We start from the raw sequence: 16026 nt of genomic DNA on the forward strand, positions 1-16026 counted from the left end.
ATCCAAGATGTAATGGAGAGGCTGGAGGGAACTGTCTGAAAATGTAGAGCTGTGTCCCAGTAGCCATGTTTCTTGAAGATGACTGTATAATGATAAAGCTTTCACAATGTGACTGTGTGATTGTGAAAACCTTGTGTCTGATGCTCCTTTTATCTACCTTGTCAACAGACGAGTAGAACATATGGAATAAAAATAAATAATAGGGGGAACAATGTTAAAATAAATTTAGTTTGAAATGCTAATCATCAATGAAAGGGAGGGATAAGGGGTATGGTATGCATAATTTTTTTTTCTGTTTTTGTTTTATTTCTTTTTCTGAATAGATGCAAATGTTCCAAGAAATGATCATGATGATGAATGTGCAACTATGTGATGATATTGTGAATTACTGATTATATATGTAGAACGGAATGATCAAAATAGGGGGAAAAAAAAAGATCTCTGCTTGTACCCCACACCCCTAGCCCTGACAGCCTGCACATCCTAGTACCCAGCAACCCCCAGTCAGGCAGGTGCACACACAGCTGTATTCAAACACAGCCCCGCGTACATACAAGTATAACGGCGAGCACAAAAATACCCACATTCATGTAGCTGCAAACATATGTATGAAAGCCCAATATGTCTAAATACATGCACACAGAAACATACAAACAAATCTCTACACGAGCATGCCTGCACACAAAGAACATTTATAGTACTCAGACGTGCCATATCTGAGCACAAACCTTCATGCTACCTGCACGAGAATATTCACATGTATACACCTGCCTCTGCACGTCCACACGCAGGCTCACACGCTAACAGACGCTCAGAGACTCTTTTCTTTCTCCCTCCCTCCAGGACTTGGCTCTGGGACCCCAGCGAAGGGTGGCCTCCTCAGTGATGGGAATTGAGGGCCCTGGACTGGCTGAGCCATAGCTCTGCCCGGGACTGCTTGACATGTGGGCTGGGGTAGGGTCAGGGTCCAGGGCTGCGGAGAGAGAGGGTGGCCAGGGCTGGGTGGCCAGGGGCCAGACCTCCAACTGCTGGATCTGCCTCTGCGCCTCAGCCAGCTCCAGCTCAGCCCCCGTGAGTGTGCGGTCCAGGCGGCCCTTCTCTGCACTTAGCCGCACTGTGTCCTCGTGGCTGCGAAGTTTCTCCCGCTCCACCTAGAGGGGAGGACCAGAAGATCAGAGAACCCGGGGAAGGAGGGAGGCCCAGGGAGCAATGGAGGAGCTCAGAATTCTGAACCCCAGGGGCATAACTTCTAAGGACAACGGGGGCTGCAGACCCAAGGCCCTCAGACCTGAGGACATGCAGCCAGGACGAGCCAAGGCTAGGACCCAGAAGAAGTGAGGGGGTGGGGAAGGACCCTGAAGTAGCAGCCCACCTTGTCCAGCATCCTCTTGAGGGCTGCCCGGTCCTTCTCCAGCCGCAGGGCTGACCGCTCCACCTCCCGCTTCTCAGCCTCCAGCTGAGCCAGGGCGCGCTGCAGGCTGCCCAGACGCTCCTGTAGCAGCTGCCGCTCACCCTGCAGCTTCTGGACCGTGAGCAGGGCCGCGGCCTCGCCTTCCTGCCGCTGCCGCAATGCCTACAAATAGAAGCCAGGCAAGAGCCTAATGCCTCTGGGCCTCTGTGTGTGTACCTGCAGCATGGAGAGGCTGCCCCTGGCCTGCAAGGCATCTGTGAGCCCGCATCAGAGAACTGTGCCCTCAGGCCAGACCCTTCTCTCAGCCTGTTTCCTCATCTGTATAACGGGAGTATGGGCTGAATGATCCAAGGCTTCCTCACAAGACGCCGGACCTAGGTTTGAGGATGACAATGGAAAGGGAGGGAAGGTCCCACCGTGGCCTCACCTCCTGCAGCTGCTGTAGCTGGTCCTCGGCCTCCGCCCTCTGCAGCTCCAGGTCTGCTGCCTCACCCCGCATGGTCTGCACCTGCTCGCCCAGGGAGCCGCTCTGCTTCCGAGCTTCAGATAATGCCTGCCGGGCAGCCTCCAACCGTTCCTGGGGGACAGGGGGCTGATGGTGCTTCCCTCTACCTCCAGGGCAGGTTCACAGGCAGTCTCACCTGGAGTGCAAGCCTGGCCCACGGCCTCTCCACTGATGTGCAAACAGTAGAGGCACCTGGACCCCAATTCTCTCCCCATTAACCTGGCACCTGGGTTCTCCCAAGCCTGCACCTGGAGGCTGGCTCTTATTGGGTCCACCCTCCAGAGCCTCCTCTCACTGAATAATCCTCTTATTGGGCCCACCCCTCCTCTAAGGCCTGCTCTCAGCGATGGGCTCCTTAGGGTTCTCAACAGGTGGCTCCATAGGTTGGCTCTCTCCCAGGGCCCCTCCAAGCCCATTCTTATGGGCTGATCTCTCCCTGGGCCACCCCAGCCAGCGCCCTGGAACCTCCCTACCTGGAGCACCTGGCGGTCATGCTCACAGGCAGCCAGAGCCTTCTGCAGCTGCAGGTTCTTGTCCTGGGAACTGGTGAGGCTGGCGCTGCTCTGGGCCAGGGTCTCTGTCAGACATCGCACCTTGTCCCGCAGGGCACCCTCGCTCTCCTCCACTTTGGCCAGGGCCCCACTTAGTCGCTCCACTGTCAGCTGCAGGGTCCCTGCCTTCACCTCACTGTCTGCCACCTGGCAAGAGGACAGGACAGCCAAGCGGCTCAGCTCTTCTGCCCATGCTGTGACCTCCGCCAAGCATGCCCAACTCGTGCCCTTTCCATCTCTCTCTAGGCCTTCATCAGTGACACTGTTCTTGTGCCCTCCCACTGGCTCAGCCAGCAACCTGGGCCCCATCCCCACTGCTAGGGGAGACAACTAGGTACATAGCATTGTCCAGAATGCCATCTACCTGTTTGTCTCAGACCCTGTGGTCTCCTCCTTGTCCTCATATCACTGCCCTCCCTACTATGGAGGAGAAAGGGTAAGCACCACAACCCTGAAATTCTCTGTGCTCTTAGTTTTGGTGGGTAACTGCAGAATTAGAGCTGAGCTTCCGGGCAGCCAAGGCAAAAAGGGAAATGAGTGAAACCTGTCTCTAATTTTTCCCATGTGTCTGCGGTCTGACATGAGCACATACTCTATAGTCAAATAGTACTGAGTTCTAATTCTGGCTCTGCCTCTTATTAGCTAGGCAACTTGGGGCAAGTGACATCACCTTTATGAGCCTCCATTTGCCCATCTGTGCAGCAGGATGAAGGTACCTGCCTCACAGGGTTGCTTTGGGGAGGACAGAGGTCCGGTGAAGCACATGGAACACGGCAGGCAGATGGTGTGGCTGCCAGGTGTGGGGGGGGCCCACCTGTCTCTGCAGGGAGTCCACCCGATCCTGGAGGGCCTGGGCCTGGGCCTCACGGTCACTCAGGCCCAGGCGGCTGCGCTGCAGCTCCCCCTCGAGTGAGCGCCGCTGCAGCTCAAGCTTGATGGTGCGGCTTTCAGAAGCATCGAGCACCTCCTTCAGGCGCCGCTTGTCGCTCTCCAGCTTCACCTCATTGGCCTTCATCTTGCTGATCTTCTCCTGTGGTAGGGGAGGGGGCTCAGGTCCCAGCTGTCGCGCCTGTCCCACACCCCCACATCCCCCAGGCACCTTAGGAGAAGGAGGGGAGCAGTTGCCAAGTGGCCGGTCCAATCACCCACTATGTGAGTGGGACCTTGGTCTCCACATCTATTAACAGAATGGAGCCTCGAGGCTCCCAGAGCGCCTTCCCATTTTGGCTGAGTCTAACCAGCTGTGTGATCCAGCACTGTCCCTTCCTCCTCTCTGGCCCTGTTTCACATCTGTATAGTGGGGGGACTGGCTCGGTCCAGGGGTATCACCGGCTGGGTCCTCAGAAAAGTCCTATAGGACAAGGCTGCAAAATGCACATTCCAGGGCCCTTCCCCACTGAATCACTTTCCAGAGTGGGGGGGGGGGGGGTGAGAAGCCTAACCCAAGCTGAGACAGGCAGCCTTCTGGGGCTTTAGGGGATGACACTCCTCCTTCCTCCTGACAATAAGGGAACAGGATAGGACACATAGGGTCCTTCAATCCCTGTTACCATCCTGGAGACAGGGTGGGTCAATAGGGTAGTTACTACAGCCACCCCACCTCCCAGGTCTGGCCCCTCTCCTGCCCAGCTCAGAGCCCCAACCCTGCCCTGTCTGGGCCCAGCAGCCCCCACTCTGGCTCCTGCCCAGCTTTGTTCCTGGCCTCCTCCCACAGCCCCTGTGGCTGGGCCCACAGCCAGAGCTGGAGCCGCAGACACAACAATCCAGCTCAAACTCGGCTGCAAGCCAGAGGAGGGAGGTGGGCGGTGGGGGCAGTAATGGAGGGCCAAGGAAGGCAGGAAGGGAGGGACTCTTTGGCTGCATGAAGGACTCAGGACTTCAGCAGCCTGGATTGTCCCCACCAGGGCTGGGGCTTCATGGCTCATGCACACGCACACACACACATACAGGTAGACATGGATGACCCCCACATCCACATAAACCCCCGAGAACCTCACTCGCCTGGCTAAACAGAGACACCCAGACCAGAAAGAAGAAAACAGGGCCCTGTGTACCATGCATGTGACCAAAGCTTACGTGCATCATCTCTGTTGGACAATGACTAGCTCCCCCTTTCACACATGAGGACACTGTGCATCAGACAGCTGACTAGCCCAAGCAAGGCCAGGACCAGCTGTGTCTGGCTCAAAAGTACAAGCTCTTTCTTCTACAGTGGGTTCAGATTCTGGGCCCAGCAGCCCCCACTCTGGTTCAGAATCTGAACATGCTTTTGTAGGAAGAGTCACAGGTGAGACTTCAGTGGATTGCTGTGAGGTTTGTGCAGACAGAAACAAAAATGCACAGGCAAACTCACATTATTCACACCTGCAGAGAGCCTGCCTCAGCCCTGCTTGTCCCAGTTCTGCCTACCTGGCTCACCCGATGCTCGCTCTCAGTAGCCTGCAGGCTTCTCTCCAAGGCAGACACCTGGTCCAGCGCAGCCCTGCGCTCCCGCTCACTGCGCCGTACGCTCTCCTCCTGCAGCGCCAGCTCTGCCTGGGCCCCGCTCAGCCGCTTGTCCACACTGCGCCGGGCTGCAGCCCCCACCAGTCCCATCAGATGTGGCCAGGCACAGCCCCAGGCAGAGCTGAGCGGCCACAGATTCCTTGGCCTGCACTCCTCCCTCCACTGGCCTGCCTCTCTGAGCCCTTCTGGACATGGAGCGGGGCTGACCAGGAGGGCCTCCTCTGGGTCCCGGTGGCCAGGGCAGGGAACAGGAGCTGTTCAAGCCAAGTCCCCCACTCTCCAGGCTCAGCTGCCAAGAGCACAAGAGGGCAGAGCAGGGACCCTAAGGGTCACACCCACCTTCCTCACTCTCAGCCACACTCTTCTGCAGCTGCCTTGCTCGTGAGGTCGCACTGTCCCTCTCGGCCTCCACCTCCACCAGCTGGCGACTCAGGGCACTTGTCTGGACCCGCAGCTCATCCTGCAACCCCGGCAAGGGGGATAGGGAATTCCCTGCTCTGAACAATCTGCAATCCCCTACTGGGCCCTTGGCCACCCAGGTCCCCAACCAGCCAGGCACACACAGCCTCACCCGTTCTCTCTGGGCGTTCCGCAGCTCCTGCAGGAATTCCCGGAGAGCCCCCCGCACAGCCTCGGGATCCAGGTCTGGAGGTGCTGGGGAGGTGGCAGGTCCTGGAGATGGTGGCTCCGACCCAGGGCTGCATTCTAAGGGGCTGGGGCTGCTGAGCCCCTCCCCACTTCCTGGAGGAAGAGACATGCTCAGGTTGCAAGAACCACTGGCCTCTGCTGTCTGTCTGCAGGCTTCTTCGCATTTCCTGCACTCCCTTCCCTGCTGTAGCCAGCAAGTAACCTGCATGAGCTCTCGTGGCACTACAAATCGGCACTACAAATCGACTGCTTCACCTTCCTGCTTAAAACCCTGACCCTTCCCACAGCCTTCAGAAGCAAGTCCAACCTCCTCGCCACCGCTTAGAGACCCTGCAGCCCACATCAGTATCACTTTCTTGGCCCTTACAAGCTGGCCACACCAACTAACCTCAGCTCCCATGTTCTAGAGCCTTCTATGCTCTGGCCCTAGGGACTTGTCAATCTCTCTTCCTCATGGCTTCTCTTTGCCTGGCCCAGCCTTTAGGCCTAAATTTAAAGCCACTCCCTCAGAGGCCTCCCAGGCTGGCTTGGGGCAAGCTCATGCCACCCTTGTGGGAGTCTGATGTTTGCCTCCCCTATCCAGCTGTGAGGGCTGGGGATCTTGTCTCTCCTGTCCACCGCAGACACTGCGTGCCCTCAAATCATCTCCCTCAGATTGAGCACCTACTGTGTGCCAGGCACTCGGCTTTCCATTTGTCATTTTATTCCATCCTTGCAATAATTCCCCCAGAGGCGAGTACCAGTTTCCCCACGTGGCAGGTAAGGCAGGCTCAAAGCAGTAAAGCTGGGAAGCTGCAGAGCTGGGGTCTGAACCCATATGGCCTGACTCCTGGGAGAACACCCTGAAGGCTGCTTAGCAGATAATGGGGCAGTGGGGAAGTGAGGAGGCAGGGCAGTGACAAGGCGGCACCTGGCGGTCAACTTCAGAACTGCAGGACAAGGGTCAGCCTGCCGTGAGCATTGTCCTGCTTTTGCCAAGTGACACCTACATCGCCCAGCAGCATCCAAAGGCTCTCAGAGCAGGACTCCCCAGTTCCCCATGGTGGGATTCCAGCCCTGGACAATCCCATCCTACTGAGTAAAAGCCAGTGTCCTCACCCCATCCCTATATCCTGTCTCCCACCCCTCTCTGCCCTCTTGCACCACTCTGGCTGCTCTGTCGCCCTCGGTGTTCCCCAGACATGCTTCCTTCTGCTCAGGAGCTTTCCACTTGTCCTCAGCGTCTGTCCCATGCCAACTTCCACGACAATCTACATTCTGCACTCACCTATCACCTTTTCCGTGTGGCACTCCCTGCCCTCGGCAAACACTTCCAGCTTTCTCTAGCCTTACTTTCCTCTACTGCCCTTTGCTGTCCCAACTCCAGACTGTTAACTCCCCCAGGGCAGAAATGCCCCCCAGCTGTTTGCTGCCCCACCCCCAGCGCTTAAATTGCACCTGGCACAGAGCAGAGGCTTAATAAAGATGTGCTGAGTGAATGAGTGAACTACACCTGGGACTAAACCTGCGGATTTCAAGAGGCTGCCCCTCCGTACCCCACAGCCATATCCCGCAGTGCTAAGACTCGACAGCTTCTGCTTTCAGGCCCTGGGAATCAGCCGTGAGGCTGAGACCACGCGACTGCACGGAAGGGGCCTCAGAGGGGGCGGGTGGGCCTGAGAGGATTTCTCCAGGACTTCCTGGGATGGCGTTCAGACCTGGGTCTGGTCTGGAGGGATGTGGAACTGGGGATGGGAGCCCAAAGGGGATGGAGTGCTGGCAGACGTAGCGCGGGCAGGGCTTAAGACGTTGAGAGGTCGCAGATTCAGAGGAGTCACCAGCACCAAGATGCCGGCCCCCCCCCACAAAAAGAAGCGGAAAGCGCAGCGCAGTGAAGGTGAGGAGCTTCCCTGAGGGTGGGGCTAGAGACCAGACGTCAAAGGAGGGTGGGGCCAGCGGCAGGCGGGCTCTTCGGCGGAACAGGTCTTGACTAAGGGCACAGGGACTCGGAGTGAGGGGCGGTGGCCGGCGGGGGCGGGTCTTCCTCGGAACGGAACTAGCCGAGAAGGCAGCGCCCTGGGAGCGGGGTCTCCGAGAGGCCCGCCCACCGGCCCGCCCCTCCCTCCCCGGGCCGCGCCGCACCAGGCGGCTCACCTCCAGCCGGCGCGAGCCGCGGGGCGGGGCTGGGCGCGCGGCCGAGGCCCAGGCCGCGACGCAGGGCCGAGCGCAGCCCTCCCAACTGGGCCTCGGTCACGCGCCGCTGCGCCTCCACGCGGGCCAGCTCGGCCTCCAGGCCTTGCGCCCGGCCCTCGGCCGCGCTCAGCCGCAGCCCCAGCTCCGCGGCCTCGGCCCTCGCCGCCTCAAGCTTTAGCTCCAGGCCGCGGGCTTGGTCCAGCTGCTGCTTCTCAGCGCTGCGTGCCTCCTCCAGGGCGCCCAGCAGGCCGCGCTCGCGGGTACGGAACTCGCCCTCCTGATCCTGCAGCTTCCTCTGGGCCCCCTGGAGCTGGGGCGGGGATCGAAACGGAGAAGCGGGAGTCAGCAGGGCCACCCCCCACCCAACCACATGTCTTGCTTCCCTGGTCCGGTCGCCAGGTGGCAAGTATTACACCCAAGCAAGCGGTGCAAGCGGGAGGAAACGATTAGAATTCGTTAGTCTTTTACTTCTTTGTAGATGCATATTAATTTGCACACTTTATTGGCAACAGCTAACATTTTTAGGGACAGGGCTGTCACCTACCAGATGCTGTGCAAAGTACTTATCAAAAAAATTCAACTCTGCCACTCAAATCGTCCCCGTTTTACAGATGAGGAAACTGAGGCACGGAGCAGTTAAGTAACACCCAAGGTCACACAATAGTAAGCCACAGAGCTGGGATTCAAATCCAGGCACTCTGGCTCCAAAGCTGTTCTCTTAATCACTACACTGCCTTTTGGTGCATTTAATTTATAAATACATCTGCATACAATGGGGCCACACAATAAAAAATTATTTCCTGATGTGTACGCGACCATACACAAAACCCTGCTGGTTTAGAGAATAAGCCATCCTCTCGTATTCATTCGAGTTTCACTGAACACCACCTGGATGCCAGGACCTGTGCCAGGGTCCTACATAATAACCCCTGCTGTACTAACCCCTATCCCTTGAGGGCTCTGAAGCACAGAGAGGTTAAATAACTTGGTCAAGGTCACACAGTAGATTTCAGCAGGGGAATACCCAGAAAAGGTGGAGTGAAAAGAGTGCAGGCTTTGGAGTCAGACAGACCTGGGTGGCTGTGTGATCTTGGGTAGATCCCTTGACCTCTCTGAGCCTGATGCCTGGTTTTCTCTGTAAAACAGAGCTAACTGCTACCTCATGGGACTCTTGGGAGGATAAAACAAGAAAAATGATGACTACAGAGTCCCTGCCTTGGGCTGGCCCAAGTTCTCAGGGTTGTTATTATTACAACTGGGGAAGGGTTTCAAGGAGTGAGAGACAGAGACAAATCCTGGGGTGGAGGGGGGTCTCTTGGAATGGCACCAGCACTGGGGTCCCCACAGGCTTCCCTCTGCAGGGAGAAGAAAGGGAGAGAGCAGCCCGCCTGCCTCCTAGGACCCTCCACCTTCAGGCAGCCCACCCACCGGCCCAGTTACCTCTTGCCGCATGGCCTCCAAGCTGGCCTCGCTCTTCAGCAGCTTCTGCCGGAGGCTCAGGGCCACCCGCCGGCCCTCCTTCTCTGCCCGCTCGCCCAGTGCCAGGCGGCCCTGTAACTCTGCCAGTTCTCGGCCCAGCCGGCTATTCTCGCTGTCCAGCATCTTCATCTGTGATAGAACAGGGGCATAGATAGATGTAGGACCCATCTCTGGTATCCACTGTCCCTTCCAGCTCAGGGTGGCAGATGCCCACAGGTTCCGACAGCAACCCATTCAGCTCTGCCTCAATACCCTGGCACAGGGGCACTCAGGACCCAAGGCTCTAGAGACACATGACTCAAACCACCTCCAATCCACGGGGAGCCTGCCCCAGATAACCCCACCAAGGGAAGGGGTTATAGGAAGCACCTGGACACCACTGGCTTCAAGCTACCCCTTAATTATCACTACCTTTCCTGGGGGTAGGGGGAGCTGAGCCCTATTGGACCAGGAGTTCTGCAGGGCAGGAACCACAGCTCCCTGGACCACCTTTCAGTTCCCCAGTGATGACTCACTTTTATGGAATACTTTTTATGTGTCCACACCGGTCTAAGCACTTCACTGGTATTAATTCATTTAATCATCAACTTATTAACCCTATGGGGAAGGAGCTAACATTATTCCTATTAAAACCATGGCTCAGAGAGGTGAAGTGACCTGTCCAAGGGCACACAGCCCAGAAGTAGCAGACTGTAACTCAATCCCAGATGAGTGGAATGCAAAGGTGTGTTCTAAGCCCCTGCTTCCTCAGAGGAGGGCAGTGGGTAGTACCCACCTGCCTCCCTGTGCCTTGACAGGGGTAGAGAGTGAGGAGATCATGCTGTAACATCCAAAACACCCAGCAATGCGAGTTTGTGTTCAGGGTCTCCTGTGGTCTCCCACAGCAAGAAGGCCCTGGGTGGAGGGGCTTTGGTGGGAGGTGGAGAGGATTGTTACTCAGGTTGTAATATCTCCAGATGGGGCAGAGCCTAGAAGCCCAGTGGGGCTGTTCCTGTTCTTCCTTCGAATCTCCTCGAGGGGGGAACGTGTGAGTCCCTGTGCCCGGAGCAGTATCAGGCCTACAGCAGGCTCTTGGCAAATACTTGCCATTGTTGAGGGGTCTGGAGCTCGTCTAGGTCAGGGCCCAATTGCAGCCACAGGCCACATCCAGCTGGCTGCCTGCCTCTGTGGGGCTGTGAGCTAAGAATGGTTTTTCCATTTTCAAATGGTGGGAAATGGTTCATTTTTAAATGGTGAGGAAAAAAGATCAAAATTTTCTTGACCTATGAAAATTATATGAAATTCAAATTTCAGTGTCCATAAACAAAGCTTTATTGTCACACATGCCCACTCGTCCATGGACTGCCTGTAGCTGCTTCCGTACTACTAAGGCAGAGCTAGTTGAGTGGTTGGGACAGAGACTGTGTGGGCTGCAAAGCTGCAAATACTGACCATCTGGTTCTTAACCAAAAGAGGTGGCCAAGCCCTGATACAGTCACTTTCTGTGGTTCACAGACTCCTTTGAGAATTGGTCAAAAGTTCTAGACCCTTTCCTTGGAGAAATGTGGGAATGAATATGTACACAAAAACACACACACACACCCTTTTGCATACCGTTTCAGGGGTTCGATGACGTCTCAGGACCTTGCCATTACTGCCAAGGCTAAGAAAGAATCCTCCGGTTTTACATAGGGGAGAGCAAAGGGCCCAGCAGTACTGCAAGACCCCGTGCGGGAGGGTGGCACTGGGGGGCCCACCTGCCGCCGGAGCTCCTGCAGCTCCCTCCGCGCCTCAAGCCGTGACTGCTCCACCTCCTGCAGCCCAGCCCGCAGCTCCCCGGCCTCTTTGCCCACGGCTGCCCGGGCCTCCTCGAGCAGGGCCAGCTTCTGTTCTTTGTCCTCATTGGCAAGCTTCAGGCTGGAGGGGGCAGAGGGCAGAGGGCAGAGGCTGGCCCGGGTCCTGGGAAGAGTATAGTCTGTGGCCCTACACCAAAGTCCCTTCCCCTGCTGCCAGTGTTGCCTGCCCACGTGGCCCCTCCTGAGCTCAGCTGGGAGAAGTGAGCGAGTGACTCCAAGGGACCAGCATCCAGGGAGATGACAGCAGTGACCTTACCCTAATTGCACCCACCTTCCCCCCTTTCCACAGATAGGAAAACCACATGCAGTGCCCCAAGGGCTGGGGATCATTTCCAACTTCTACTGTGGTTAAAGGGCAGAGAATCCCCATCTGTGCAATTTCCCCAGAATCTTGGGGGATGAAGTTAGATTCCAGGGACAAGACTCTGCAAGAAGGATGTGGCTCGGGGAAGGACCTGGGGCTGGTCACCCCGCCACCCCACCTGATCCGCTCGCTCTCTGCCTTCTTCACCGCGGCCCGCAGCTCCTCGTTGGAGCGCCGCAGGGCCTCGCGCTCCTTGGCCCCCTCGCTCAGGCCGCGTCGCAGCTCGCCGGCCTCCTGGCGCTCAGCCTCGCGGCCCTCCTGGCTCTCGCGCACCCGCCGCTGAGCTTCCAGCAGCTCCCGCCGCAGGCCGTCGCGGGCGTCCTCCAGCAGGCGCAGCTGAGTCCGGAGCTCTTCTGCCTGTGAGGGCAGCCGGGTGACCCCAGGCAGGGCACTGGGAGCCAGGGGCAGAGACCGGTGCACACCCCATGTCCCTGGCCGTGGGCACGTGCAAAGCAGTAGAGCATGGGGCCGCGGCTCACCTCGCGCAGGCAGGACTCCCGCTGCTTGGCCAGGTCCCGGGCCTGCTCTTGCAACCTCTTGGCCTCTTGGGCGTGGGCCGCGGCGGCCTCCTCCATCTGAGCCCGGAGGTCCCGCAGCTCGGAAGTCAGGGAGTTCACGGTGCTCTGGGATAGACGAGCTCCTCAGACTGGGCCCTGCTGCCTGCACACTGCTCCCTACCAGGTCCGCTGACCACAGAACTCCACTGGCCTTCCAGACCCTCTGCTGACCCCTCAGTGCCTAGTGGGTGTTTTCTGTGTCGCTGGTCTCTCCCTCAGATGAGGGGATTTGCCAGGGCAGAGCTGTGCCACCTCCCTCTGGCTAAGCTTTCCTTGGGGCAGGGCTGAGCTTCCCCCTCGGATTGGGGGCTCCCTGGGGCAGGGTTGAGCCTCCCCCCCTTGGAATGGGGACTCCCTAGGGAAGGGATGGAGGTGTCCCCAGGCACCTCTCCTACACAGGGCTCCCCCAGGCAGGGTTCCACCTCCCACGCAGATGGAGGCCCGCCCACCCGGCCTGCCCTACCCGGTCCTGCTCCTGCCGACTCTGGGCATCCCGCTTCTGCCGCTCCATCTCCAGGGAAATGGTGGCCAGGCTGTGCCGCGTACCCATCAGCTTCTCTGACAGGGCCGTTTTCTCAGACTCCTTCAGGGACAGGGCCTGGGCAGGGGCGGGGAACCGAGGGCTCGCGGGGGTGGCCCGGGGGCATGCTTGGGCCCCTGTCCCCCCCCACCCTGGGGAATATGCTCGCTGGGGGCTGGGGGGCTGGGGGGGCAGGTGGCCCAGGGCAGAAGTGCATGCCCACCCCCTCACACCCCAGCGAAGGGCACAACCCCGGACACAGACGTAACTTCTAGGCTCTCCCTAACTTCACACAAACCACCCTGAGGGAGGCTCTATCATTATCCCCATTTTACAGACGAGGAAACCAAGGCTCCAAGAGGTAAGTGACTCGCACAGGGTGTCAGAGCTGGGTGGAGGGCAGAGGGGAAGATGGCACAGTCTTCCCTGGGTCTCCGTTACATTAAAGGAAAGCCAAGAGTTCATCTGTTTTTCTTGAGGAGGGTCTGCTGATTATGTGGGCCTGGCTGGGGGCTGCTCAGAAGATGGAGTCATGGGGACACCATGCACAGCCAGGGGTGGGGCAGGGGGCAGGGGGCAGCTTTCTGGAACCAAGGCCCAATGTATCACGGTTGTCGCCCCCACTGGGTGTCAGGTATGGGGCCTGCTGCTTTACAACAAACACCCCTTTAATGCCCCCATCCTGTAGGTGGGGAAACTGAGGCATGGAGAGGGGTGGCAGCGGAGGCCCTACCAGGGCGTGCAAACCTGCTGCTTCTCGCTCTCGGCCAGGAGGAGGCCCTCGTCACGCTCCTGCTGCAGGGTGGCTATCTCCTCGCTCAGCTCCTCCTTCTCGGCCTCCAGCCGGGCCAGCAGCTCCTCCCGCTCCTGCTGCAGCTGCCCCTGCAGCTGGGCACGCTCGGCCTCCAGCTCCCGCCATACCGCCTCCTGTGGGGCCAGGCCCGGGCACACGTCACACATGAGCCTGGGCCCTGGCAGCCTGCCAGGGGTTTGAACTGTGTCCCCCAGAAAGACATGTTCCAGTCCTAACCCCTAGTCTGGTGAATGAGGCCTTATTGGAAATAGGGTCTTTGAAGATGTGATCAGTAAAGCTGCAGCCTGGGGTCCTTCTAAGAAGCAGAGAGGAGACAGCTGACAGACACGGGAGAAGGCCACAGGAAAACAGAGCCAGACGCATCTACCTGCCAAAGAGCGAACACCAGGGATTGCCGGCACCACCAGAAGATGCAAGGAAAGATTCTCCCCTGCATGCCTCATGGGGCGCCCAGCCCTGCTGACACCTTGATTGGGCATCTTGGCCTCTGCGACTGTGAGACAGTACCCTTCTGTGGTTGTAAGCCACCAAGCTTATGGTACTTTGTTACAGCTGCCCTAGGAAGCTAAGGCTCAGCCCCTCTCAAACATCAGAGCAACGGTGGCCGCCTTGGGCCCATAGCAGGGCAAGAGGCTGAGTGACAGCAAGATTGGGTGATAACTGCTGTGACAGGGATCCAGCAGGGTTACACGAGGCCCACGGAGCAGCAGCCAGCCAGATAAAGAGGGGGAGACAGTGAGTCCCAGGTCGAGAGCATGGCGCTGGTGAAGGCCTGAGAACAGTGAAGAAACCGCTGTGGGGAAACGGCAGGGGTGAGGGGTCAGCGGAGCTGACTATGAGGGGGCACAATGTGGAGGGGGCCAGAGCCCCGGGAGCAGCCAGGCCAGCAAGGAGCAATGGGCTTGATGTTGAGTTCAGCAGAGACCCCAGGGTGCCTCAAGGCAGAGGTGACAAGAAGCCATCAGAAATTGAAACTAGGGGCTGCTCAGACAAGCAAGAGGGACCTGGATTAGAGGGAGGTGGGGAGAGGGGAGTTGGGGTCAGCTGTGGGAAATGAAGGGGGTCCGAATCAGGAGGTAGCAGAGGAGCCGGAGAGAAGAGTGCAGATTTGGGAACACTGAGGAGGCCAAGTCAGGGGGTGTGAGGCACCAGCGCAGTAAGGCAGAGCCAGGAGTTTGACCCCCCAGTGGGTGGGTGGGTAGGCAAAACCCAAGGACAAAGAAGGACCTACTAAGGGGGCTGACAGCAGGTGCCTGGCCCCAGCGTGCCCCTGAGCAATTTTGAGTAGACACAGTCATCCCGTTCAGAACGCTATGCTGCCACCTGCTGGAGAAGTGTGATAAAATCCACCCCAATCCATTAAGACTCGGGGGGGCGGGGGGGGGGGGGACAGCACCTCCTGGAGTTGTGCAGCAATAGCCTCTCTGTTCGAGGCAGCCCTACCCTGGAAAGTATCCTAACAGTAATAATAAAAGCCAGCATTTATGGAGTGCTTACTGTATGCCAGTTACTATGCTAAACCCTTTATATGGATTATCTCACTTCTTCCTAATAATACCTTTTACTGTCATTACCTCCAATCTTACAAATGGGGAAATGAAAGCACAGAGACCTTAACAGGGCCAGTATGTGACCAAGATCAGGTTCAAACTCAGACAGTCTAACTCCAGAACCGGTATTCTTCACCTCCCTGGCACTTTGCCTTTCCTATGCGCTCAGGTCTCAGAGTGATCCTTCATATGCAAACAGCACTTCTTAGCAAACCAAAGCGCTTTCTGACTATATATAGGTCAGTGTTCTCAATGAGGCTATGGCCGCTTTGTCAGGATCACCAGGGCTAGACCAGATTTGGGGCCTGGGAATCTGAATGTTTACTAGGAGCCCCTGTGAATCCTCTCAATCTCTTCTTGGGCATCCTGAACAGAGATGGGAGTTCCTTTACAGATGTGGAGACTGAGGTAGAATGAGAAAGAGTGACTCCTTGGGGTCACAGGGGAGACAGTGGCCCAGAGCCCCGCCTGCCCCTGGCCCCAAACCTTCTCTCGCTGGAGTCGCTGCAGGTCCTCCTCGTGGGCTGCCCGCTGCTCCCGCAGAGACGTCTGGGCCTCCCGCTCAGCCTGCACCAGCTTCTGCGCCATCAGTTCCTTGTCCAGCGCCGCCTTCTCCTCTGTAGCAGCTATCTGCTGCCGCAGGCCTGCTAGCTCCCCTGTGCAGGGAGGATGAGGGGAAGGGCCAGGCTGGGATCAGAACCTCCTCTTGGGCCAGCAAGCCCAGGCCAGGAGATGTAAAAGTCCAGAGAGGAGAGGGTCCGCCTGGTATCTTGACCGGGTCCCCTTGGAGAAGCTGCATGACCTCTCGGGGCCTCAGTTTCCCTACCTGCTGCCCACTGGCACAGTCTCTCTCTTGCCTACCTGTAATGGCTTCACAAGGAAATGATCAATAAGAAGCACCCATACCTCACCAATGCAAGGGGTTAATAATAGAGTGTTTTATGGGAATCCTGGATTTTATGATTGTTCTATAAACCCACAACCTCTATAATACATTTTTTTTTAATAAAAGAAGCATGCCCCCTCAATGGGAATAGTAAAAAAATAGAGAACTACCCCCATTATGTACTGAACACTTACTATGAGCATCAGGTTTTACAGACACTTTCACTTCA

At 57.6% G+C, this 16026-nt stretch overlaps 1 protein-coding gene across 1 annotated transcript in view; it reads right to left on the reverse strand.

Moving 5' to 3' along the window:
• CROCC (ciliary rootlet coiled-coil, rootletin) overlaps positions 1-16026 on the reverse strand; it is a 40375-nt gene that overhangs the window by 1884 nt on the left and 22465 nt on the right. Inside the window, exons 20-35 of the mRNA XM_077151126.1 lie at positions 15398-15567; positions 13295-13474; positions 12491-12625; positions 11950-12093; positions 11589-11827; positions 11008-11167; positions 9233-9400; positions 7754-8102; positions 5544-5713; positions 5312-5432; positions 4877-5040; positions 3282-3497; positions 2390-2614; positions 1839-1988; positions 1373-1573; positions 1020-1151 (exon numbers count right to left, since the gene is read on the reverse strand). Coding sequence (XP_077007241.1) covers positions 1020-1151; positions 1373-1573; positions 1839-1988; positions 2390-2614; positions 3282-3497; positions 4877-5040; positions 5312-5432; positions 5544-5713; positions 7754-8102; positions 9233-9400; positions 11008-11167; positions 11589-11827; positions 11950-12093; positions 12491-12625; positions 13295-13474; positions 15398-15567 — 2924 coding nt within the window. The remainder of the gene's footprint in view (positions 1-1019; positions 1152-1372; positions 1574-1838; positions 1989-2389; positions 2615-3281; positions 3498-4876; positions 5041-5311; positions 5433-5543; positions 5714-7753; positions 8103-9232; positions 9401-11007; positions 11168-11588; positions 11828-11949; positions 12094-12490; positions 12626-13294; positions 13475-15397; positions 15568-16026) is intronic.

This window comes from Tamandua tetradactyla, chromosome 2, assembly GCF_023851605.1.
Source record: "Tamandua tetradactyla isolate mTamTet1 chromosome 2, mTamTet1.pri, whole genome shotgun sequence".
Classification (NCBI taxonomy): Eukaryota; Metazoa; Chordata; class Mammalia; order Pilosa; family Myrmecophagidae; genus Tamandua; species Tamandua tetradactyla.